This window comes from Phascolarctos cinereus, unplaced genomic scaffold (assembly GCF_003287225.1).
Source record: "Phascolarctos cinereus isolate Bilbo 61053 unplaced genomic scaffold, phaCin_HiC Scaffold_2;HRSCAF=192, whole genome shotgun sequence".
Classification (NCBI taxonomy): Eukaryota; Metazoa; Chordata; class Mammalia; order Diprotodontia; family Phascolarctidae; genus Phascolarctos; species Phascolarctos cinereus.
The window spans coordinates 189553830-189581030 of record NW_027555625.1 but is presented as its reverse complement, the minus strand read 5'-3'; the positions used below and the strand labels follow the sequence as shown (position 1 = coordinate 189581030).

The 27201-nt window shown below is 37.9% G+C and overlaps 1 protein-coding gene across 1 annotated transcript in view; it reads right to left on the bottom strand.

Annotated features, from left to right (window-relative positions):
- Nucleotides 1-23027: 23027 nt before the first annotated feature.
- The window catches only part of TPO (thyroid peroxidase), a 135896-nt gene continuing 131722 nt past the window's right edge, over nucleotides 23028-27201 (bottom strand). Inside the window, exons 15-16 of the mRNA XM_078149153.1 lie at nucleotides 23724-23855; nucleotides 23028-23044 (exon numbers count right to left, since the gene is read on the bottom strand). Of these exons, the coding sequence (XP_078005279.1) occupies nucleotides 23028-23044; nucleotides 23724-23855 (149 nt within the window). The remainder of the gene's footprint in view (nucleotides 23045-23723; nucleotides 23856-27201) is intronic.

Sequence of the window (27201 nt, the reverse complement as noted above, 5' to 3'; positions counted from 1 at the left end):
TTTTGGTATATTGAAAAAGACAATTTTGACTTGCTTATCTTTTGAGATGAAATTAGAATATGCTTGTCCCTTATCTATAACTGGGATCAGTTCTGTTTATAAAGTTTGGGGACCCCTGGGTACTACTGCTGACTGTACCCTTCTTTTTGATAAAGTTCGTAAACTAGATGGGTATTACTTGTTAGTATTTGTTCTATGCCTACACTAGAGTGCTTTGGCAGCCTTGTAAACAATTCTATGACATGTATTGGAGCAAGGTCAATTTCCTTCTGTCTAAAGCAGGTGGAAAACTTATCACATCACTGGAAGCTGTGCTGAGTATGCTTGATAAAGAGTATTGAATCTGGTGAACAGAATTTTGTAGGGAGAAGAAAAATAAATAAAAAGCAAGCCTTAAGTACAAGGCAAGAGGATTATATAAGTGAAATTGTATCAGAATATCAGTATGATTGGATTTTCTTTTCCACAGAAGCAGCACACTGAAAATTAAATATTTGTGAAGAATATTTTACAAATTTACTAAGAATCTTTGCCATAATAGAGCCCCAGAGTGAAAGCCATTAAGATAATGTTAAAGCAATTCTCCAAGCTATAGGTGAAGTGATTGTGACTTTATTACAGGAAAGAACTGAGTGACACAGCAGCACAATTTAATTCATAGCCTGGCCAGTAGAATGTAAGCTTCTTGAGGACAGGTAATATTTTATTATTGTCACTATTTAAATCCCCAGTGTTTTAAATCCCTTATGTATCATAGGCACTTAATAAATGCTTAATAAATTGAGCTCATTAGTTGGTGCATCGAAACTACTGTGGCTTTGAGTTCAGAACTCAGTTCTGGTCCCAAGTGTTTATATAACTCTAAACCTAGGTACTGAGCCACTTTGAAATTTTATTTTTTCAGTAAAACACTCTAATTGCTCATTGTGAAATGACGGTAATGCCAGGTTTTGAATAATGGTTTGTGATCTGAGGGGTAGGCTTAGCTAAATTTTAACTAGAGTGGCTGCAAAGGGATGGGGGTGAATGTTTAGGGCTAGGCAATTCATGAAGACCGCTTCTGTGGTTTTATGATCTGTATTCACTGGGAGATTACCCACACTGGTGAAATTACAGGTCCTTGAAGTATTGAAGCAGGAACTAAGAAAAATGCCCTGAGCATACAGGACCAACACAGTCCTAGGTACCTAGGAGGTAGTCAGTAATTCGTGAAACTTACAATTTTTATCAAAAATGACAAGGTGCAGTGAAAAGGAAAATGAGGAGGTGGAGCTAAGGTCTGAAATGTCAACACAATGGAGGGCTGGTTAGCTTCCTGCAACCTACCATGTTAGACACAATTTTCTCCTCATAAAGAAAAAAAAAATCAATTAAATAAAAAGACTTCTGCTGTGTTTTTTCCTAGGTGCACCCCAAACAATTCTTTCCCAAATATTCTAGACCATACTTCCCCTTTCCATTACTGATTGATTTTTAATAGAAGTATACTTTCTAAATATGTACCGTTATTTTACCAGCCTTTTATCTATTATGTTACATAGTTAAATTATTCTGGATGCTATCTCTACCAGGTCCCATTAATAGATATGAGGTCCTCATGTTAAGGTTTCTAGTTCACCGTGTTATATTTACTATGTCAATGCTCCATTGGAGTTATGATCTCATCAAAGGAGGTGTTCCATCTATAAGTATACATCACAACCCATCCCTGTCTCCTTCTCCTGTGTGATTCTTGGATATCTTCTTCACAGAGACTTTCTGTAGAGGAGTTGCCTGACATGCAGGAAGTTTTCCTCTAGGGCTTTTTTATATTTGGGTGCTACCAGTGCAGCACATGAGCTATGTATCTGTGATTTGCAGTTATGGAGTCTCCTTATCATAGGTGTTAATGATCTAGAGCTGGAAGGAAACTCAGAGTTCATCAAGTTCAAACTCCTCATTTTGCAGATTAGAAAAGTGGGGCCCAGAGGCAAGTGACTTGTCTAGGGTCATGCAGGTAGTAAATAGCAGAGTCAGGTTTTGAATGTGGGTCACTGAGAAAGGCAGTGTAGTGTGGCAGAAAAAAACAACAGATAAACAATCAGATATTTTTAGTTCAAATCCCAGGTCTGCCACTTATTCCCTGTGTGACATTGGGTAAAATGTTGAGCCTCTGGGCCTCAGTTCAGAGGTACTCTGGGACTCAGTTTTGAGGATTGAACTAGATATCCTCTAAGATCTTTCCCACCTCTAAATTTAATCTCATGACTATAAATACAAATCTGTTTCAACAATATCATGTTGCCTCTATTTTCTAACTCTTCTTTTCTTTGATGATATCCCTTTTCCCACTTCTTGTGGAAAAGTCATTACTGGCAATAGGCTAGAAGCAACATGTATCCAATATGCATCACTCCTTTGCCCAAGGGTCAATCACAATTTTGATTCTTTGGTGACATGGGGAGTCAATATTTTCAATAACAAAATTTTGCTGGGAGAGCATTTTCATAAAAAAGTGGAGCTTTGTCACCATGGAGCATCTTGAGGTCATCAGAAACACTGCTCAATTTCCCAAAGGCAATTCAGCTCACTTCTTCCTCTTATTTAACTCTAGGCTCACCTCATTATCTATTTCAGTGCCTGTTCCAAATAAATGTAGTGATGAACTCCTCAAATGTACTGTCATTCTAACTGTGTCATAATATGAAAAATAGACATTTATTTTTATGCATTTAAATTTTCCTATATGGGCTGTTAGGCTGTTTTCTTTTGAGTAATTAATGGCTCTCCTTGAGAAAACTCTGAAATGTTCTGGGGGCCTCAAGCAAGGACAATATCATTCACAAATAGGAATGACTGGAAGATTTCACCATAGGCATTCCCTCTGCTATTTGGATCTTGTATAAGATTACAATGGCAAACACCCCTGGAGAGTAAATATCTAACTCTTTTATGATTCAATTGATGCTAAAAATGACAAGGTAGATGTATAGAATTATTTCAATTTTTTTATTACCAAGGAATGTCATATTATCTTAACAAATGTGTGAAAGACTTTGTAAGTTTCATTTTTATCTACTAGTCAGTTAGTCAAAAGATATTTATTAAGCATTTATTATGAGCCAAGCACTGAGCTATGCAACGGGAACCCAAAAAAGGCAAAAACTAGTCCCTTCCTCACAAGGAACTCAGATTTCAAAGGGACAAACAATAAATCAATCAATAGGTACATGAAAGTACATGCAAAGTAGATGGAAAATAATCTTAGAGGAGAAAGCTCTACAACTGAGAGAAATGGCAAAGACCTCCTGTAGAAGGTGGCATGGAGCTATGTCTTGAAGGAAGCCAAGGATTCCAAGAGGCTGAGATGAAAAAGGAGTGCATTCCAGCCCTAGACTTGAATTTGAATCCAGCCTCAGACATATATTAGCTAAATTTGACTCTGGAGAAATCACCTAACCTCTGTCTGCCTCAATTCTTCAATTATAAAATGGAGATAACAACAGCACCTACTGCCCAGGGTTGTTATGGGGATAAAGGTAATATTTGTGAAGTGCTTGGCAAACTTCAAAGTGTTAGAAAAACTATTATTATTAAGAAAATGGGAAATACAGGAAGGAGACAGTCTGTAAAGAGCTTTAAATGCCAAATAGGGGACATTATATTTAATTATTAAAGGTAACAGGGACCCACTGAATAATTTTTTTTCCTAATCAAAAAACGATAGGCAACATCTCTACACCTTTTAGTCAATTATGTCATTCTAAAGATGACTTGTTAGCTATTGAAAATCATTTGAAAAAGATTTGCTATTCCTTTTTTATATTTCATGACACATGCTTAAATAATTCTAAAGATTTTATAAGGTGAGAAACTAGGGACATAGGATTGTAGTTACTGATGTTCTCTTGATCATCTTTTTGGGGGCAAAAATATTGGTTTTCATTCTTTCCAAATCCATTTTTCTAATTATGCACAAGTACTGTAAAAATTGCCCAAATTCTCACAGCTAACAGCATTTTACTATCAAATGCCTATCTTGTACAAGACACTGTAGAGGCTAAGAAGAAATATGACATGGGCCTGGCTCATAAGAAGCTGATTATCATACAACAGCTTTCAAAAATATAACACTAGAATATAGGAGAGAGAGTCAGAGACAAAGTGAGACTTTGTTTTCCCATTCCTGTCCTCTTCTCCCCTTGGTCCATGTACCTCATATTTATCTCATTCTTTAAGATGTATATGATCTTTCCTCACATCATCCTTGTGGTGGGGTAATAAAAATGTTAACCAACCTATTTTACAGATGAGGAAACTGAACCATAGAAAATAAAAGTGAGTTGCCTGTGGTTGCACTGGCTTAAAAGTTCAGAATGGGAACTTGAAGCCAAGTCTTTTGACTCCTGAGTACATCACTCTCCTCAATGTACAGAATGGTGTAACAGAAAAAGGTCTAGGTCAAAGTATCAAGTTCCAGTCATGTCTCTTCTGTGTGATCTTGAGCAAGTAATTAACTTCTTTAGGATTCAGCTTCTTTGTCTGTAAAATGAGAGCCTTGGACCAGATGGTCTTAAGGCCCATTTCACATTTAAATCTATATGATTCACAATCCTGTGATCTTATGAACATGGAGTGGAGGAGTAGTTATAATGAACTGGAAATCTTCAGAATTTTAAGAGCACTTTAGTTAGAAGATTGAAATCCCTGCAAGGTTGCAAAAAAACTTTAATAATTTAAAAATCACTATGAGCAGCACAAATACAAAATCTCAATCATTTTAAAGTTCCAGCTGTTCATTTTTTTAAAAGGATAAACATATAAGTTTGGGAAGAACTCAAGCTGCATTCTCACTGTGGCTCACAGACTCATTAGCAAACTTACCATGAGTCCCCACGGTGTTTAATAAAAAGTCACAACAACACTGCTTACTACTACTAAAGCTCCGTGAGTGCAGTAGCCCTAGGACAGGAATGCTAAGTAGCAACACTTCTAGGGCATAAATTAGAGCAGTTATTTATCCAAAAAGGGGAAAAAATACTTCTGGATAAGAGTCGATGAGCCCAGTTTTTTCTTACCATCCTCCATTTTCCTGGGCCCTGAGTACGTGTCCTTTCCCTATTTGGGTCCAACTATCTATCAATGCGTAGTAGGGAGCTGTGGGGCTACGTCTATATATGAGGCTGTTACTCTGTGTCTTTGTTACTATGAACTGACTTTTTTCCTTGGCCTCTTGCAACATAGTTGGAAAAATAAGTGTTGTTTTTCAGGGATGTAAATGGTCCTCAGTCGTTCATTCTTAATTTATTCTTTTTTTTTTTTAATTTAAGTTTTATCCATACCTTTTGCTTTGAGATAAACTAATCAATAAACATTTATTAAGCACCTACTATGTGCCAGGCACTATAATAAGTGTTATATAAAAAGAAACAAAAGACAGGCTCTTCCCAAGCTTCTTACAATCATGGTCCTTTCTGGATACAACCCTATTTCTTCCCTTTCACTAGTGTGAATTGCCTTATAACAATAACAATAACGAGTGTAATTTACTGACACCATAATGAAAATACATTTTTTTGTGTGCCAGCAGTCCACTTCCTCCTTCCATGGAGAAGCGAGAGAGGCATTTTCTCATTTCCTCTCTAAGGCTAATATTGGTCAGTATCATTATACAATGTGAACTTTTGTTTTAATGTTTTTAAATAATAATGCAATCAGTGGGTACACTGCTTTCCTAGTTCTACTAAAATCATTTTGTATCAGTTCATAAAAGTCTCTCCATGTTTCTCTGAATTCTGTGAATCGAAATTTGTTCTCTCTTAGAGAAGAGTAATATTCTATGACATCAATATACCTCTATTTGTCCACTGTTCCCAAAACAATGGGCACCTACTATTTTCCTAGGTCTTCTGCAAACACAAAAACTACCACTATGGATGTTTTGTTATATACAGGACTTCTCGATCTTTTACCTCTCTGCAGTATATTTGCAGTGGTGAGATCTATTGTTCAAAGCTTATGAATAGTTTGCTGGGATAGCTCCAAATTGCTTTGCAGAATAATTACACAGGGGCAGCTAGGTGGCGCAGTGAATAAAGCACTGGCCCTAAAGTCAGGAGGACCTGAGTTCAAATCTGACCTCAGACACATAATGCTCACTAGCTGTGTGACTCTGGGCAAGTCACTTAACCCCAGTTGCCTAGCCAAAAAAAAATTGTTAAAAAAAAAAAGAGTAACTACAGCAACTTATACCTTAGTAGAGGTGAACAAGAGAGAGTCAGCTTGGGGGAAGGGTCAGAGACTAAGATAAAGGTCCTGTCCTTGATGGGGAAGATTTGTTGTTGTTGTTGTTCAATTGTTTTAGTTGTGTCCGGCTCTTTGTGACCCCATTTGAGGTTTTCTTGGCAAAGATAGTGGAGTTGTTTGTTTTTCTTCTCTAGCTAATTTTACAGATGAAGAAACTGAGGCAAATAGGGTTAAATAATCTGCTTAAGGTCACACAACTAGTATCTGATGTCAGATTTGACCTTGTCTTCCTGACTCCAGGCCCTTATCCACTGTATCACCTAGCTGCCCCAGTGGGGAAGTTAGAGGATGCCAAAGTCACACTTAGATAAATTCAGCATGGAGCTGATCCTATAGACTGTTTCAGTTAAAAAACACACAACTCTCCTCTTGCCCTACAGGATACGGCAATGAATTATAAATGTGACTTTAAAAACTCTCAGAATATTATGGCTTTTAATGATTAAGTTAGAATCTACTATGTTGTAATGCGAGAAGAAGCACATCTCAGGGATGACCAATATCCGTGTTGAGACGAGTTCTAAAGATCAATATGATTAACACTTTTCAGAGTGACAAAACATGCCCTGAGCAGTACATCCCATTGGAGCAGATAATAAGGCCTTTGGTCTGGAGGGTTTTTCTGGAGAATTTCCTGGCTGGAAAAATGATTTAGAGGGGATAGTGAGGTGGCACAGTAGATACAGCCCTGGCCCTGGAGTCAGGAGGACTTGAGTTCAAATCTGGCCTCAGACATATAACACTCACTAGGTGTTACTCTGGGCAAGTCACAACCCTAATTGCCTCACCAAAAAAAAAAAAAAGATTTAATCCAGTGGCCTTTAATTTAAGTTACCTATATAACTTTATAGCACTTACCTACTTACACACACAGAATCACATAGTTTTTAGAATATCTGCAAACACAAACTTGATTCTTATTCTTCTAAATGTGAGCTCCTTGTTCAGAGACCAACAAATGCACCTACTGTTAGAGGCCCTGAATCACATCATTTTTTACATTTGAATTATCAATAAAACCAAAATATAAATGGAAGGATGCCTCATAGATTTTCCTTGGAGAGGTAAATAAATGAGTTGGTGGTATGGGCTTTTATCATGTGTCCAAAGGCAACAATAAATATCATTTCATGGGACACAGCTCTCTTTTATTTCAGGGCTCATGAGAAGCATTTGCAAAAAGTCTGCCATGATGATAACAGTAATTGAATTGACATCTGACCCAACCAAATCCACATATACTTTAATATTCAATTCCTTCAAGGAAAAGATCACAGGTGAAAGCAGGAAGAAGAAATTGGAAAAGACTAAGAAATAATTGAGCCCAAAAGCATGTTAATTAGAGAGAATCCTTGCTCCTTTAAGTCATGAACGCTTTCTTCAAGTAGAGGTCCAAAAGAGTTAGACCTGGTAAACAAATGAATAACATCACACAAAAAAGAAATGGTTAACATTCTAGAAAATAAGCAATTACTCACATAGGTATAATAAAAATGAGATCACAAGTCCAGAGCTAGAAGGGACCGTCTATACTATCTAGCATAACCATTTCATTTTACAGTTGAAGAAAAGCTGATGCCCATGAGGATCAATTGACTCATCCGTGGCCACATTGGTTGAAAGTGTCAGGTAAGATTTGAACCTTTGGCCTCAGAGCCAGTGCTCTTTTTGCTCTAACTCACTATCTACACTGTGATATTACAGAAAAAAGATTAATAAGAAAATGTCAATAGCTACCAACCCATACGACTACTTTTCCATCTCTACAAAATCTTTATTAGAATAACCTGTACAAATATAAAGGGTATTCTTGAAAAAGGTAATGGAAGAAAATAGACCTTTGCAAATGACACTCTACAACAGCTCACATCTTTATGGTCACTTAACTGTCTGAAAGGTGTAAGGAGTATATATTGGATTTGTTGTTTGTTGACTAAAAGATGTAGTGAATTTTAGATGGATCAAAACACCACCTTGAAGGCTTCATTCCTATAAGCAGTCTCCCACACAAATGTCAAAATCATATATAATTTCTTGAAAGTTGGAGCAACAAAAATAATTATTTGATGACCCCCTGATTTATTAAGCAAGACAATTATCAAGGAGATGTAGACCAAAGATGCTTGCTTTTGCCATGGAAAATATATAGTGCAAAGAATAAAGATGTATTTCCTATAGCTGAGGGCCTGTTTCCTGTTTTTATTGTTCTGGCTGTGTCAAGACCTGGATAATTGCAATGCCTCTTAAAATATCTATATCTATGTCTATCTATATCTGTCTAAGTCTATCTGTCTGTCTCTCTGTCTGTCTGCCTATCTATGTAACTAAAATCTCTAAAGAAAAGAGTGCACCCTAACTCTCCAAAACCTTGTGGAAGATGTATTAAAGTACATAAACAAAAGTCATACAACATGACAAATCAGGGAGAGATTGCAATCAACATCATTAGAAGGGGAATAGTATGATAGATTTAAATCTAGAAAGGATTTTTGAGATCATCTAGCCAACCAAATCATCTTTCAAGAGACTTGACTAAAGTAATAAATAATAAAGCAACAAATGATAGAGTCAGAATTTAAGCCCAGATCCTATCTTTCCAAATTCAATATTTTTTCTATTATCCTATCCACATAGATTCGATTTTAGATATATCAAATTAGATACTACATTTTGCAGCTTTGTCTCTCTTCACCAACATCTGTTCATCTAATTACCTTTTCCCCTGAATAAAAGAATTCTGGAATCATAGGATGTAGAATTTGAAGGCCTCTCGTGTGATTTAGTCCTACTTTCTCATTTAACAATTTAAGAACCTAAGGATCCAAAAGATGAATCAATTTATTCAGTCATACAAGTAGTATCAGAGTTGGATTTGCACCTAAATCTTCTAATTCATTTTGAATCCAGTACTCCCTCAATCATACCAACCCATTCAAATACTCAAGTATGTGAAGAGGAACTGCAATAGCTCTATTCTAGCCTATAATTTGAGTTTTGAGATGCTTGATCTAGTATAAAACCTCAGTTTTTACAGAAAGAGGGAACTGGTGCCCAGAAATGATAAGTGACTTGTCCGAGGTCACAGAATTAGTTCTGTTGGACCTGGGACTATAATTTGAAATAAAACAGAACATCTGAGGCTATATATCTTATATAAAAGATATAATGAAATGAACAAAGTAGCTGAATCTTAATGGCATGTAGCTATGTGGTTGTTTTTGTTAAGAAGATGTTCAGGAATCTGTTTCAAGATTACTAGGTGAGCTGAATTAATCAAGTTGCAGAATGGATGTCCAGGGAAAAATGTGTTTAGTGGCCTCTGATCATGATACCAAGTGACTCAGATAAAATGACTCAAAGACTGATTCACAGAGCTATGAAGAGTCAGGAATCTGTTTTCAAATGGGCAGGAAGCATAATTCGATCCACTGAATTGACAAGAGACCTGGGATATGGCTGCAAATGGATATGAGATCTGGATGGTTATCCTCCTTCAGAGAACTGCCCTAGGGGTGGAAGCAGTGTGTTTCCATTAGAGCTTTAAAAGCATTGTGATTCCATAGAGGGTGGGCATTGGACCTGAATTCAGAGGTCTTTGGTTCTGCCACTTAATACCTATGTGACCTCGGGTAGAACCCTTCATTGCTCTGAACTTCTTAGCTGTAAAAAGAGATGTTTATGCTAGATGTATACTAAGGTCCCTTTGAGTTCTGATGGTATCATTAAATTTCAGATAGATTCTCTATGTACTAAGATGGATTCCAATTTTGATAAATAAGTCATTTAACTTCTCTGGTTCTCAGTTTCTGCATCTGTGAAAATAAGGTCGATCTGGATGACTTTTCTGCTTGTTTGCACCCGTGATTTCATTGGTTTAGAAAGCTTCTGGTGTGGAAACTTTCCCTGTGGATACAAATCAACAAATTGATTGGAAAATATTATCTTAGAACGTTATTTGGGCTCATAATGTCATCATTTTGGAAATGGAAGTTCCTAGTCCTTCTTAATTAAATTAATGCTAATGATCACTAAGCATTCAGAGGTTAGTGTTGCTCAAATTAAGGAGTGGTTTTACTAACAATTCAATTCAATCCAATCCAATAAACCTCTGTTAAGCACCTACTGTGTGTGAGGCACTGTGCTAAGTGCTGGGAATACAAAAAGAGGCAAAAGACTGTCCCTGCCTTCAAGGAGGGCAATCTAATGGGGGAAGACATGCAAACAAATATATACAAAGCAAGCTATATATAGAACAAAGGGGAAATAATTAATTAGTTGTTGTTGTTGTTGTTGACTCCTTTCAGTGGAGTCCAGCTGTGGCTTCTTTTGGGATTTTCTTGGTAAAGATACTGGAGTGGTGTGCCATTTTTTTTCTCCAGCTGATTTTACAGATGAGGAAATTGAGGCAAACCAGGTTAAGTGATTTTCCCAGGGTCACACAGCAAGTAAGTGTGTGGGGCCAAATTTGAGGTCAGGTCTTCCTGACTCCAATCCCAGCACTCTATCAAAATACTACTGTTTTTAGTTTGAATTTGGGAGTTGGAATTAATAATAAGCTTGACATTATTCCAGACCCTGGGGATGCAAAGACAAATATGAAAAATTATCCCTTTTCTCAAGGGGTTTACTTTTTATTCTAAGAGAAAACATGTACATATATAAGAATATTTTAAAACAAGGTATAAATATCAAATTAATGAAAATATTACAATAAATGCAAGAAAACTTTTTTGGGGAAGGAATTAACAGCTAGATAGAGATAGCATTTATAATTCTGAGCACAGAATAGCCCAACTCCCTTAATTAGCCTCCCTATGAAAGGAAATACAGCTTAGGTATTAGGTCCTATAGGAAGTCATTTAGCACATACTAGTGACAGGATGCTTGGGTGCTTGTGTTTGGGTGCTTGTACTTGGACCCCAATTTCTCCCTAGCCTCAGAAACACTGTCCTTGACAGTTTCTCCCCAGCCCAAGGACCTCTGCTTAGCAATTACTCATGAGTAGGCCCCAGCAAGACCCTTATCTCTCTCCCTGGTGCAGTTCCAAACAGCACCTGAAGGATTTAGTTTAAACTGGCTTTGCACTGGGCCATAAAGACATTCTTATCCACTACTATATTATCCTACCACTCTACCTCATTATCTACATCTTGGGCTCCTCATTAACTGTATTCTAGACTTAAGACATATGTATACTCCCTATATCTATCTTGTCAAACAAGACATTGATTGGTGGCAGACTGGACAACTCTCAGTTACCCTGAACTCTGGTTGACTTAGTGACATGGCAGGCCTAAAACCATGTGGCCCCCCTTGTGGGCTTTTCCTAATGAACTCTAGGTAAAATGCCTGCACAGTAGGTACAAGAAATGCATGTTCTTTTAAGAACTGACCACTCCTTAACTACTCCCTAATCCTACCCTGAATCCCCTAGTTAGCATATTTGGCATATATTTTATTGTATTTTATCCTATATAAACTTTAACTGTACCTCTCTAAGGTTGCAGATCCTTTAAGAATCCTTGCCCGCTGAAAAGCGTAACAATAAACTTTGGCACCTTGGCTTATAGAATGCTTGAGTCTGTGAATTCATTCCAGATGACCCATGTACTTCAGTCTTTGAGGGGTCACAACCTTTCAGCCTCTCAGCCCGCAACACTAGGTTATTTACACTCTCTCTGCCTTAAAATTACTTTGTATTTCTTTACTTGTCTACCCCTTGTATCTTTCCCCCTCACACTACCTAAGGAGACTCTAAGGTCTTTGTGGGCAAGAATTGCTTTGTATTATTGCCTTTGTAGCTACAGCATCTAATACAATTCCTTGTACATAGCTTAACGAAAGCTTGCTAAATTTTTCTTGTATTGATTTGAATACATTTAATTCCTTGTCTCCCTCACGTTAGAATAAAAGAGAAAAAGGATGTAGTAGCAAAAAAAGTTAGTCATTCAAAGCCCAAAGGCAGCTTAGAATGTATATGATTTCCTCTCTCAAAATAGCCAGTGGTATTCCTCCCACTCAGGGTGGGGATGATTCAGTGAATCCTTGGGCCAGCTTAAAATAACTGAAACATGAAGCACCCTGGTAAAGAGCAGGCTGGATTCACGGGAGAAGTCACTTCCTTCAACAGAAGGCTTTGGCAGCTCCCACCAACCTTGTCAGGGACATGTTTGTTGAGTGGGTGAAATGTGACATTTTCTTTGGCTGAAGCAATTATTCCATATTTTATTATGAAATATCCACAAGGGATCAGTGTTTAAAGATAAATAAAATGAGAAAGAAGGACAATATATATAGAGGTAGCAGTGGTTTAGTGGAAAAAAGAACTTACTGGGTGAGACCCGGTTGATCTGGGTTCAACCGTGGTTTTGATGGTACTTCCAAGAGAAACCAAGTGGGAAAGAGCAGTTTGTAGCTAGGTGGTGCAGTGGACAGGGTGCTGGGCCTGGAGTCAGGAAGACTCTTCTTCCTACCCTGGGCAAGTCAATTAACCCGGCTTCTTACCTAGGTTTCCTCATCTATGAAATGCATTGGAGAAGGAAATGACAAATCTTCTAATATCTCTGCCAAGAAAACCCCAAATGGGGTCATGAAGAGTTGGACATGAGTGGATAACAACATGAAGTTAAGTTTACAAAGGGATGCACTTGAAGTCAGAAAGACTCCAATTTTCAAAGCCTGACTGACACTTAGTAGTTATGCAACTTTGGATGAATCATTTGGTCTATATAGCTCTGCTTCATTGTCTTCATCTGTGAAAGGAGGATACTAACACTTGCAATATTTATTTCATATGATAGCTATGAGGAAACTTTTCAAACACTATAATCTAATAAAAATGTGACATTGTTTTACTATTTGACCTTGGTCAAGTCACTGAACTCTTTTTCAGTTGTCTCATCTAGTACAATGGTATGATAATATTTGAAATACTGGATACCCTGTAAGCATCTTAAATTAAATATGCCCCAAATAGAATTCACCATCACACCAAATCTTTCCCTCTTTTGAACCCCTCTACCACTTTTAAGGGTACTACTATCTTCTGGTCACCCAGGTCCACAATCTCTGTGTCATCCTTGACTCCTCACACATATTCAACTCACACCAAATCTTGCCAGATCTTGTTTCTACCTTCACAGCATCTCTCCTCTAAATCCTGTTTTCTCTACTCACACAGTAGCCAGGCCCTCCTCACCTCTTGCCTGGATTATATGATAACCTCTTAATTGGTCTCTCTGCTTCAAGTCTCTTCTGATTCCAATCTACTACCCCCCTCAGTTGGCAAGGTGATTTTTCTAAAGTGTAGGTGAAAACGAGTCACCTCCCCGATCAGTGAGGTCCAGAGGCTCTCTACAGCATACAGGATGAAATAAAAATCTTAGGCTTGATAGTTAAAGCTCTTCATAATGTAACCCCTTCTTACCTTTCCAATCTTCCTCCACTTTCCTTCTCTCTAGGTACTCTTAAGGTCTTGGCCCACTTGCCATGAATCACACATTGTACTCCACCTTCTGTTTCTGACCCTTTGCACAGGCTCTCCCCCATGTCTGGAATAGTCCAACCCATCACTTCCTCCTCTTAGCTTGCCTGGCTGTCTTCAAGGCAACTCAGATAGCACATTTTTCAGGAGACCTTTCTCATTTCTCCAAGATGCTAGTACCTTCCCCTAAGATTACCAAACATGTACATTATAATTTACATGTACCTAGTTATTTGCATATCACATCCTCCATTAGAACATGAGCTCCTGAAGGGCATAGACAGTTTTTGACTTTCTTTGCCTCTCCAGTGCTCTGCACAGACTCTTGGTCAAGTCACTGAACTCTGACTCAGTTTTCTCATCTGTACAGTGGATATGATAACATTTGCATACACAAAGCAATGAATAAAGGATTTTTTATCTGATTGATTGACCTATAAAATGGGATTAATAATTCTTGCCACACATCCTTGTCAGGATAGTTGTGAGGAGGAAAAAAAGAAAAATACTTGGCAAACCTTAAAACACAGTTATTATTACTGTTTGACTTTGGGTAAGTAACTTAACCTCTTTATAACTCAGTTTCCTCATCTGTAAAAGAAGAAAGTTGAACTAAATGATTTTTAAGATTCCTGGCAACTCTCAACCTATGAGTCTTTAATGGTGTTTGAAAAAAACAGTAGAATTTTATAGTTCAAGTCTTCCTACAGTCAATTAATGAAGTGAAAAGCTATTGCTCAAAATAATCTGTTCAAAGCTCCCCTCGTCTACAGTGATGCAGACATTAGACTGTTGGCTAACACTCTTTTCAGTTCACTTTAAGAAAGATTCTGATTTTATTAGGTTTGAAGTAAGGAATCAATAGAACAGGTCTATAGAATGTCAATCTATAGTAGTATATAGCACTGCCCCTTCATTTGCCTCTGAATAGCTATTTTAGAAAACACGTAGAATTTTTACCTGACCTCAAGAGTTGTAGTTTTCTATAGCTGTTTCCACGTGAGAATTGATTGGAGTGGGGGCGAGGGGAGGAGGCTGCTGGGGAGGATAGAGACATATTGTTGTCAATAGTGCAGATTGATAGTCTGATTCTGAGTGAAGAGAGAGAGAAAAATTTCAAATGGAGCAGAAATATGAATAAAATCTGAGGCTAAGAAAACATAAAACTGGAAGGAAAGGGGAGAAAACTGAGAACTATTCAGGGGACAGCTGGAAAGTAAATAGTGTAGGAAATTGGTGAGTAAGCAGACCCAAAACAAAAAGGAAGGGGGAGAAAAAATTGCTAACCTGAAGAGCAAGAAATCAAAAGAAAAGAATTGGGTAGGAGAAAAATAGAGTGAGAAAGGAAAGATCAGCACTAAAAGAAAGTAAGCAGAGGGCAGAGAGGTTCGTGGCTGTACAGATAGGATAGTTGATGGTTCAGCATCATAGGATTCAGAGCAAAAGAGACTTTAGAGAATACTAGTTTAATTCCCTCACTTTACAAATGAGGAAACTGAGGCCTAGAAAGGCACATGATATCCATAGCTAGCAAGTAACAGAGGGTCCTTCTGTCACATTATTCTTTTGAATATTTAAAATCCATCCTTGCTACCTCATAGAGGTGCTTTGTGTGAAAGTGCTTTGAAAAAAATCAGGAAGATTAGGTATGACTCTTATCTCAGACCTTTGCTTGTTGTATAATACTGGGCAAGTGACAGCCTCTCTGAGTGTTAATTTCCTTATCTGTAAAATGATAATAATAATATCAGCTACCTCACAGGATTTTTTGGGGGTGATCTCTAATTCTGTAAAATGTTTTTCTATATAAATATAGGTTATGATCTTTAACTATTCATTACCCGTCTATCAGGCAGCTGTTCTAAGAGTCTTCTGATCTGAAAAGAATCAGATAAAAATGAAGTTTCTTGTGGACAAACATAAATCTGGGAAATAGGGTTCTCATTTTGGCCTGTCTGTGCTTAGATCAAAGGTCTTATATCTATGAGTCTGGTAGAGATGCTCCCTTGGTGAATAGTGCAGTGCTGGGCTTATCGTTGGGGCTCTTTGAATGTTTACTGAAAGAATTAATGTTTGATACCAGAAGATCTTGGCTCTGCTATTTACTAATTGTGTAATATTGGGCAATTGACATTTCCTTTCTAGGCCTCAGTTTTCTCATCTCTAAAATGAGAAGCTTGAAAGGGACTTTATATCTAATCCAATAAAATTTAAAATCTAGTCTGGAACTTTTATATACATTTAATAGGCTTTATTATCATCTCTGGAGGAGTAGATGGAGGAAAAATGGAACATGGTGTTTTTTTTGTTTGTTAAATACTTCATAGGATTTTAGATCTAAAGCTAAAGGGATCTAAACTTCAAGGTTATTTAATCTAAATCCATTTTACAGATGAGGAAATTGAGACCTACGTATATTTGGTTACATCCCCAAGCTCATACAGGTAATAAGTAGGGGAGTCAGGTTTCAGTCAGATCTTTTGACTTCAAAATCAATTTCCACTGTATCATATTGCCTCCTCACCTGATAGCCACACTGGTTCTGGGCTTCAGGCAGCTTACTGAGAAAGAATCAGACTTATCCTTAACTGAGAATATCTTCCTTTTATTAGTGCTGTAATCAATGCAAAGGCAAACTTGACAACTCAAGTCACTCCATCAGGTAGCATTCATTAAGCATTGACTTTGTGCCAGGCACTGTGCTGAATACTGGGGATACAAAGAAAGGCAAAAACAAAGTCTTCTCCTTTTAGGCACTCATATGCTGACAGAAGAGACAACATGCAAATAATGAAGTACATACAAGATATATATATGGAATAGATGGAAGGTTATCTCAAAGCAGAATGGGATTATCTCAGGGGGTGGGTAGAAAAGACTTTGTATAGAATGTGGAATTTGAGCTGAGTCTTTTATGATATGAAAGAAAAAAATCTCTTTATTTGAAATGACAGAAAAATTTTAACACTTCTTCAAAAGATTTCATCAGTCAATACTTCTTCCATTGATGCAAATCCTAATTTCTCCATGCCTCAATTACCTGTATTCTGGGTTACTGTTAAGAAAAAAAAAATCACCTGTTAGCCAATGTATTAATAAATTTTTGTAATTATTGTTCAGTGTTTGACTCTGTGTTTTTCTCTTCTTTCAAAGAAAGTGGAAATGAGAAGAGATGTAGAATAAAAACAAACAAACAAACACCTGGGTTCTATCCCAGGCTCTGACACTTCTTAACTGTATGACCGTATGCAATTCAGGACCTCAGTTTCCTCATCTATAAATGAAAGACTTGGATGAAATCACCTTCTCTCTGGGTTAGATCCCGTTTTAGGAGAGCAGCTTATATTTGAGTTAATGCAATAACTAGGCTGTACTCCTAACTTTGCTGGATGATAGGAGCAGATTAGTTTCCGAAGCATGACCATTCTATCATCCATGGCTGTGCGGATACCATCCTCATTCAGACTGTCCATCCACAGGCTGCGTTTGAACAAAGTAGAATTTATTCCCAAATGTGGGAAACAGTTGTTGAGGATGTTTCCAATATTTGTTTCATTTCATTTTCTGTTCCAATTAGGTGCTCTTATTGAGTATTCTATGGTTTGCTTAGTTTTTTCTTATTAGTTTTGTAATAACTAAGTATTTCAACATAAGTTGAAGTAAGTAGTTTCCTGTAGTTTTCCATTGTCGTAGAGGCTCAAGTCATGATTGAGGCACACTTATTTGTCTGATGAGGCTTTTACTCCTGTAAGTCAGAACACACATTTTGGTGACTCCATCCATGTCAGGGTGGACCTGGGAAATAGGCTCACAGTACAGAAGCAAAATCCTTTGGGGCAGTGGTGCCAAACTCAGATAGAAACTGATTGTTGAGGGCCACAGATTGACTTAGAAAACCACAACTTAACATTATCTGTGTTGTGTTGTATTTTTATTTATTTTGTCAAACATTTTCCAATTATATTTCATTTTGGTTCTAGTCTATGGTTTGGGCCTGCTTCTAGAGTTTGATACCTCTGCTTTAGGGGACTCAGTAGTCTCTATTCTCCATAATCAGGGATGTTTTCAACTAGAGAATCTTCCTTGATTAGAGAAGAGAATCCTCCTTGACCTGTGTCTTCACAAAGATATACAGGGCGAGGCTTTTTCCTAGAACTCTAAAACACAGGGTCAGTTTCCAGCCACCTGGGTTCTAGCCCAGGATCTGACAGAATTCCCTCCATTCCTAGCTGGTACAGAAACTACCACTCTGAAGACCCAGAGTTAAGTCTGGGGCATTGTGCATAAAGCTTCTCACCTTGTAAGCAATGGGGTCACTGGGGCTTTTAGTTAGAATGCCTGGGCCTATGAGCAGCATCTGAGAGAGCTCCTAGTTTGTCTTATTGAAGAAGACAAATATATTGTTGGAAAATTGTTCCTGAGAGCCTCCTTGGAGCAGGGGTACTTGGATGTGGCCAGCTCCTTGCAGGCTTCTTAATCATGTTGTTCCATGGGCCTGTGCTGCACCAGGGATCTGAAAGAATTTAAACCTGTTGTGATCTCCTAGGTCTCCTGTCCATCCACTGTGTTATAGTGGTGTCCACTCTTGGCTATAAGAGCTACAGATTGAATTCTTTCAAGATCAAGAACTTCTCTTCAGAAAACAATTCTCTCTAATTTAGGTGTAGACTCTGTGACCTTGAAATAAAAGCTGTGGGTGAAGCTTAGTCTTGAAGGAATCTGGAAAGCTAAGTTGCAGAGCTGAGAAGACAGAACAATCCAGGCATGGGGGATAGCTAGTGCAAAGGTATGGACCAGGGATGGAGAATCAGAGGCCTCAAGGTCACATGTAGCCCACTGGATCCTCAAGTGTGGCCCTTTGACTGAATTCAAGCTTCACAGAACAAATCCTAAGGAGATTCAAATGGATTATTTGTTCTATGAAGTGTGGATTTAGTCAGAGGGCTGCACTTGAGGACCTAGAGGGCCACATGTGGACTCAAGGCCACAGATTCCCCACCCTATGGACTCTGGAGATGGAACATCCTATGCAAGAAAGAAATGGTCGCATTGCAGCTGGATCATAGAGTGCGTGAAGGGAAATAAAGTTATAGGAAGACTGAAGAAGATAAAACGGTACTTGTTATGAAGAGCTTTGGATGGGAAACAGAAAAGCCTTTATTTCATCCCGGAAGCAATAGTTAGCCAGCTTTGTTAATCTCATCAATGAAAAGTTGGCGGCATGGATAACACAAGACTTTCTCCAATATTCCGGCAGGTAAATATCCTTGCTGGAGTCTTTGGAATAATGTCTGTAAACATCATCAACCTGAAGACAAACTGCTGCCTGCTTTTAACATTTCCATTTCTACCACCATTTGTTGACTGTCAACTAAGTGCCTAAATCTGGGAGAAAATACAAGAGAAGAGAAATAGGAAATGTTTGCTCTCACGATGTTTAAAACTTATCAATAAGCCAGCTAGTACTCTGGTGAAGTAGCTTCAAGGAAACATTCAAACAACTGCAAATTCATGAAGTTCAAGGTCGTAGTAGGCACTTAATAAATGTTTATTGATTGATTGATTCAAGGTGGGTGAGGCTGTGCCTCTGTTCATTGATATCCTGAACTCGACTAACACAGGCACATGTACACAGATATCCATTACTCTGGAATGAAAGTGGATACACAAATCTAAAGCTCATGCACCTATCACATTCCTGGCTAAATCCAGGAAAGTTTCTTTTTTAATTAAAATATTTTAAGTTCATATTCAAGGGCTATTGGGTTGAGGAAGCTTACACGAGAAACCAATGAGCAGTGCTTGTCCAATTATATGGCTTTATTCCAGATGACAAAATCCATAATTAATAGACAATGGACTTTACTACTGCCTGATTAAATCAGGAATGGTATTACTGCATTCACATACTCAAGCCTCCTTTTTTGTTTTCAATTAATCTCTACTTGCATGACTAATGTCTAATTACACCTGATTATGTTACATTATATTCTACATTTCACTCACAGTGTGTTTGTGCTCTCTCTGTCATTCCATTACCACTAGCAGTCAATCAAAATGCATTTATTGGCCACCCATAGAGTGTGCAGAGCTATTCTTGGTGCTGAGGGGGAAGAGATTCAAAAGTTGAAAAAGATGTAGTCTTTGCTATCAAACTGTTTATAATTAAGTCAAGTGACTAATTAATACAAAACTTCAATGGGTCCAGGTTTTCATTGATGTAGGTACTCCCACCAATGTTGTAGATTGTAAAGTGTTCATTCATGGTTCCCATGTTGTGCTATTTGCATCCACATCTTCCCATGAATCTTTCCATAGAGGATACATCCTACATAGTCTTTTGGTCTTTTAGCATTCTATTATCATCTTTGCAGCAGTCAGGCTGTTCATGTTATCACTCATTCTCAAAATGTGACTGTCTTACCTCTTTTTCTGATCTTATATTTACTGATGGACACCTTTTACATCTTTTCTTACACACCAGTTGTGTCAAGTTTACCTGTAGTATCTATGACACAGATCAGAACTTACTCATAACTTTTAGTCATAGAGAGTTGCCTCTCAGACAGCTTACATGAATAGCCACATAAATAGGAGATTACAGATGTAGCATTTTAATCTAGGTCTTCTTGATTCTAAATCCAACACTATCCACTATGCCACACTGCAGCTGCAAGCAAATTGTTGTTGACAGTGTGTTGCAACCTACTTATGTTGATCTGTCCACTGACCTTTGGGTCACCTTCAATTCTGATTTGATAGAGGCAGAGGCGTTTCCTCCTACGAAGCTATGTCATCCTATGACTTACAGAGTACTAGTCAAAGAACTTCAAATTTATATAACATAGTACAACACAGACTATAAAATGATACCAAGTACATTTTGAGATAGGTTTTGAAGGAGGAAATCAACAAAGATTGGTAGACAGAAAGGGAAATGTTATTCAGCATAAAGGCATAGTATTTACAAAAATAAGCTGACCTTATTTCATGAACCCCAACTCAGAACATATGGCTGTTCTCCCTTGATTTTTTTCATAAAGAATTTATGGTTAAGTTTGGATACACTTTAAAAGGCTTTGAACTACAGGCAAAGTGATTAAAGAAAGTAGTATCTGGAAACATCCCCTATCATTATCACCTACTTTGTAGTTTCATATGTGACAGTACACCTCCACTTTCAGTGGTTTTGTCCAAGCTGAATGGACTGCTCATGAAACAGAAACGCTGAACCCAGGGGGAAGCTATATAAAAACTCTATGAGGCCAGGAAGGATATTGAGGCCCCACAGTACCAGAAGCATGAGTTGCCTTGATCATATTTGTCCCTATGTGTGTACCTCACTACCAGTGTATTACAAGTCTGTGCCCAGTTTTCCATGGAGGCCGTGTATATTAGTGGACTAGTGTGCCCCAGGACTATGGAGTAAATGTTTTATAGCTGTGGTTGACTGACTGTTAAGCCAAGTATACTGGTGGAGACTCATGAAATAATTGTGTTGAGTGTACAGACCCATAGAAGAATCTTCAAATTTAGGGGAGTAGAAGTTATCCATATCAGTACCCATCTTACGAATGCTAAGCTAGGGGAATAATCCAGTCCCCACCAGTGTACTTTCCCTTAACAGTCAACCAATAGACACAATGAGCTTAAAACAATGAAATTTACTAAAATGGCATAGTAAAAACCCTACCTATAAAACATCTCCCCCATAATCGTTAGTGGTAAGGCACACATGTAGGGAACACATATGGCCTCTCCTTCAATAGGGTTAATTTTCTCTTGAATCTACAACTTGCTCTCTTCTCTGCAATCAGGGGAGTCATTCTTGGCTTTTCCATATTTCTAATTGCTCATATCAAATAATTTTATTGATTCTATCTTTTGTGACTCTATTTTTTTGAATCATTGCCTCTTTCTGCCTTCATATACACTGCCTCAGCTGTGTCTTCAACACTCTTGAACTGAATAACTCCTACTGGGTAAGTAGCTCTTTTGCTAAATGACACAGTCAATGAGGGGGATAATGAGAGAAAATCCTCCCTGGGACTCCCAACTGTACTTTCTTATATTTCTATGGTCATATCTACAAAGCTGATCTAGGTCTAGAATCTGGAACACTGAAACCTCTTAAACACTTTGACTATCTTTAAATGGTTGCCTAGGAGTATGGCCAGTTAATCAAAGAAGCATTTATTAAGTGCCTACTATTTGCCAGTTACTGTGTTAAGTGCTTTACAAATATTATCTCATTTGATTCTCACAAGTCTGGGAAAGAGGTGCTATTATTGCCTGGGAGGGGGGTGCTATTATTATTCCCATTTTACTGCTGAAGAAACTGAGGAAGACAGAGGCTAAGTGACATTTCCAGGGTCACACAGCTAGTAAATATCTTAGGCCAGATTTGAACTCAGGTTTTCTTGACTCCCGGTCCACCAGTATCTACTTTGTTACCTAGATACCTTTCACTTCAGCCAGTGGCCAGACTACTTTTCAACTCAGTCAAGGAACTTCTTTGTACTGAATTAAGGGAACTCTGGGTCTTTTTGCATTTTTGCAGTTATACATCTTATTACTGTCTTTGATTAAGTTCTGAGATTTTGGAGGTTAAGTCCCTTACATATAGACTAGAATATTGTTCCACCATGGAAAAAAGACCAATATTTAGAATTTAGAGAAGCTTTGAGATACTTGTATGAAATGATACAGATTGAAGGAAACAACCATGGAAACAATATGCACACTAATATAATAATTTAAGGGAACACAACCCTAAAAAGCACCTGAACACATATTTACTACAATGACCAAATGTGATTCCAGAAGACAGGTAGAGACATAGCAAACTCCAAATGCATTTGGTTTAGCAATGCTGTTTTTCTCTGTTACAGTGGAGAGCTCTGTGCTAGGTGGATTGGGAAGTTCTTGTGATATAAAAAAACCCCTCAAACTGATCATTGAAACCTTTAAGTTGAGCCTTACACAAAACTTTTATATTTTTATAACATAATAAATACTCAATAAAAAGTATGAGAATGTTTCTTCTGCAGCTTTCTTTGTAGCTCAGGTTTAATCCTGGGCTGGCTTTCTACCATATCCAGCTTCTTTTGCCCACTCCCACTTAGTCAATAAACATTTATTAAGCACCTACTAAGTGTCAGGCACTGTATTAAGCACTGGGGATTTAAAAAGAGATAAAAGACTGTTCTTGCCCTCATGCACTCAGGGGATTTAAACTAATTAGCCCAACACAATAGAATTAGGATGGCGAAACAGCTACAAAAAAACCCAAAAAACCAAAACATAATTTATTTCTTGTCTATACCAAATAGAAATGTCTTTTGACTTATTTTGACTTTTAAAATGTTCTTTTATACTGTGCTGTATTAGCATGGATGTAGGCATGTATAGAACACTGATCACTGAGATCTCATTGCTTATTCATTTGGAATTCATTTGCTTATTCATTCAACAAACATTTATTGAGCGCCTACTATAAGGAATGCTTAGTACTAAGTGCTGAGGGTGATAGAAAGATAAATAGTATATGATTCATGCCCTCAGGGAGCCTGTAGCCTAGTAGGTCTACTAGGGAAAAGATAAAAATTATACACAGGTAAGTAAAAGAGAAATGAAAATATTATAACATACGTTATGTTGTGTGTTAGAAAAAAGTATTGAATTGGAGTTGGAAGACCTAGTTTTGAATATAGACATGCTGCTGACTCCAGCAGAGTGAACTTCCCAGTCTGGCCTTCATCATCCCCATGTGGAAAATGAAAGGCTTGGATTGGTTGACTAGTAAAGTCCCTTCCATCTCTAAAGCCTATGATTCAATGATCCTAATTTCCCAAGAGGAGCATAAAGTAATGTGAGGTCATATCAGGGAGAAAACACTTGCAGCTATAAAAATTGAAAAAACTCAGGGCCAACCAACATTCATTAAAAATCTTACCTATACAGGTTCTTTCATCCTCTCCTAATTCATATGGGTCTGTGCAGACACATTGGTAGCTTCCTTTGATGTTTTCGCACTTAGCAGAGGCATGGCAGGGAGGGTTCATTTGATCTTCACATTCATTAATGTCTGTGAAAATGACACAGTGACCATTGGAAGTCATTAAGGAAAACACCTAGTTTTACATTGTCTATTTTTAAAGTTGGGATCTAAGATTACAGCAATATTGAGAATTCCCTTCACCAATGCAGACAGGCAACTCCCTTGTAATTTACAGTCTTAGAGGGGAGACTGAGAGAAGGTGAGATGCAACCAGGATGCATGACCACTCAGAGCAGGCCCAGCACAGTCAGACCACCAATATAGCATCAAGGCAGACACAAGAGAGCCTGGGTGCAGTTGGACTGCATAACTACTCAAAGAAGGACCAGAGTAACCAGTTTGTCCCCTAATAACTGAGCAGAGGATGGGTACAACTAGCACTATATGACTATCCAGATGAAGTGGGGTGCAGCCAGACTGCTCCCACACCAGTGAGGGGAAGACAGGTGCATGCGAGGCCTTATGCAATCAATCAATCAATCAATAAAAATTTGTTAAGTGACTACTATGTGTCACATACTGTGCTAAGTGCTGAGGAACTGTGCTAAGTAATGACTACATGACCAGTCTGTAGAAGCCCAGCATAGCCTACCACCCTCACACCTCTAAGGTGATGCTGAAAGCAGGCAAACCGAAGGAACACCAAGTGGATGTGTGGCTCCTATGAATAGAGATGTGTCCAGAACAGAGAATGTCCTTACGCTGCCAATACTTTTTCCCTATGATTAGCTAATTTCCACCTTCCTCCTACTGACCCAACCCAAGTCATACTGAATTCCAAGCTGCCTAAAAATAAAACTCACTTCTCCAACCCTCACTGACCAATGTCTTATCCTTATCCACCTCAAACCTACCCCACCAGAGTTATCCACTACTTCCACTAAACATTCTGAAATTTCCATTCCATACTTAACAAACTTCCCTTAATTTTGTACCTCTTTCTTCTCTACTATTTTTATTTTCTGGCACTCACACACAAAGCCCCCCCCCAAAAAAAAAACACCCAACCACAACAAAACAACAACAAAACTTGTTCCCTCCATGACACTATCTCTGGCTATACTTTCCAGTGATGGTTGTACTTTCTTTCATATACACTAACCCTGTAGGGGGAATCATAAGACTCCTTGTTCCTCATTACCATTTACAGATTCTTCCTTCTGTAATTATTCTGTAAGTTTTCCTCCACTGAGGATCATTTAAATTTGCTCTCAGTTCAGTCCTGTTGGCTGTTATCTACAAGTACCCAAGTTCAACACCTGGCTTGCGTTAACTTCATTGTTGTATGCCTGAGAAACCTGGACAGTATACTAGTACCATGCCAGGAAATTGAATTGCTTCCATTTGAATTATCTTAGGAAGATTCTGAAGATCACCTGGCAAGATAAGGTACCGAACACTGAGGTCCTTTCTTCAGTTGAACTACCGAGCATTCCAACAGAGAGCACAACTCCTATGGGCTGTCCACATCGTTCAGATGCCAGAGGCATATTTGCCTAAAAGACTATTTTACAGAGAGCTCACATAAGGCAAACACTCACATGGAGGTCAGAAGAAGCAATACAGGGATACTCTCAAGGTCTCTCTGAAGAACTTTGGAATTAATTCTGAGATATTGGAGACACTGGCACAGGACTGCCCAACATGATGTGCCTGCATCAAAGAAAGTCCTGTACTCTATGAGCAAAGTAGAATTGTAGTAGCTCAAAAGAAATGTGAGATGCACAAATTTAGAGACATATCTATTCCAGATGTTCATATGGACTATTTGTGCCCAACCTGTGGTAGAGCATTTTGAGCTCATACTGAGCCATGTACCTTGACTCCAACATAGTGTTGTCATTTTGGTCCTTCTTTTCTTCCTCTATGCATACTATCTCTTGGTGATCTAATCAGGTTACCTGGATTTAGTGATTATGCCTATGCTGAAGATTCTCATATTTATATTACTAAAGATATTTACTTTCCTAAACTCCAGTCCCATATTGCCAACTGCTTATTGTACATTTCCAGCTTATTCTGTAGGCATCTCAAATTGGCCATGTCTAAAACATAACTCTAAATCTGTGATGCTATAAAATATACATTTATATATATATACACACACACACACACACACACACACACACACACACACACACACACACACACATACACACACACACATATGCATATGTAATTTCTGGGAAAAAAAGCCATACACACCTACTTGTATATTATTTGGATCACATTTCTAGATATCTCTGGTTATCTAGATGGTGCAGGGTATAGAGTGCTAGGCTTGGAATCAGGAAGACTCATTTTCATGAATTCAAATCCTGCCTCAGACACTTACTAGCTGGGCAAATTATTTAACCCTGTTTGCAGCAATTCCTCATCTGTGAAATGGGCTGGAGAAGGTTATGGCAAAACTGCTCTCGTATCTTTGCCAAGAAAACCCCAGAAAGGGTCATGAAGAGTTGGGCATGATTGAAATGAGTCAACAGCAACAACAACAAAACTAGATGTCTTTAATGATTATATACCCAATTATAAGAATTGGCATGATATGCACAAAATGGAAGGAGAAATGTTAGAAGGCTTTCTTCCCCAAACTCATGTACCATTTTGCCTAAAGATATAAATTCTGCTCACTTCAAATTCAAAGACCTGTAATTTCAGAGGTGAGAATACTTTCCATCAGAATCATAATCTTTTTATAATTTATAATTATCCTAAGGCTCATAGAAATGCCGTAGCTAATAAGTCCAAAGTTACGGTTTCAACCCAGGCTAGATATTCCTATTCAAAGTCCAGTACCTTACTATATAATGTTGCTTCTCATCTAATCATATGGCTGTGTAATTTTAAGAGTGTCGTATGATACAGAGAACCACCAATATAAATTAAAAAACAAGACAAATCATTTGTTGCCTATTTCTCTAATGGCTTTCTGTGCTAGGCACACAGTAGACACTTAATAAAAAAAAAGATTGTTTGAAAGATTTGTTTTCCTAAAGAGTCTTTTCTTAAGAATCATTTGTTTACAATCACAGTACTGCACATCTTGACAATTCTCATTGCCCAGTCACTGAGTTTTGATTCATTTTGCATTCACAACCTTAAAGTTCTTCAAAATACTTATTATAGTTCATTTACTAGATTTTTCCCACCACCACCAGATTTGTATGTGGGTGGGTTTGAGTGCATGAATAGGATTTGAAAAGAGAAGAGAACAGCAAATCTCATTTGATTTTTCTGAATCAAATACTCAATTAAGCCAGTAGGCTTTCCATTCTGCTGTCATAGAATTACTGATAAGCTGGCTTCACTGAGAATCTGTTTTATCACTTTGCGTTCAAATTAATTTACTGTAATCATAAAGTGTTTCCAA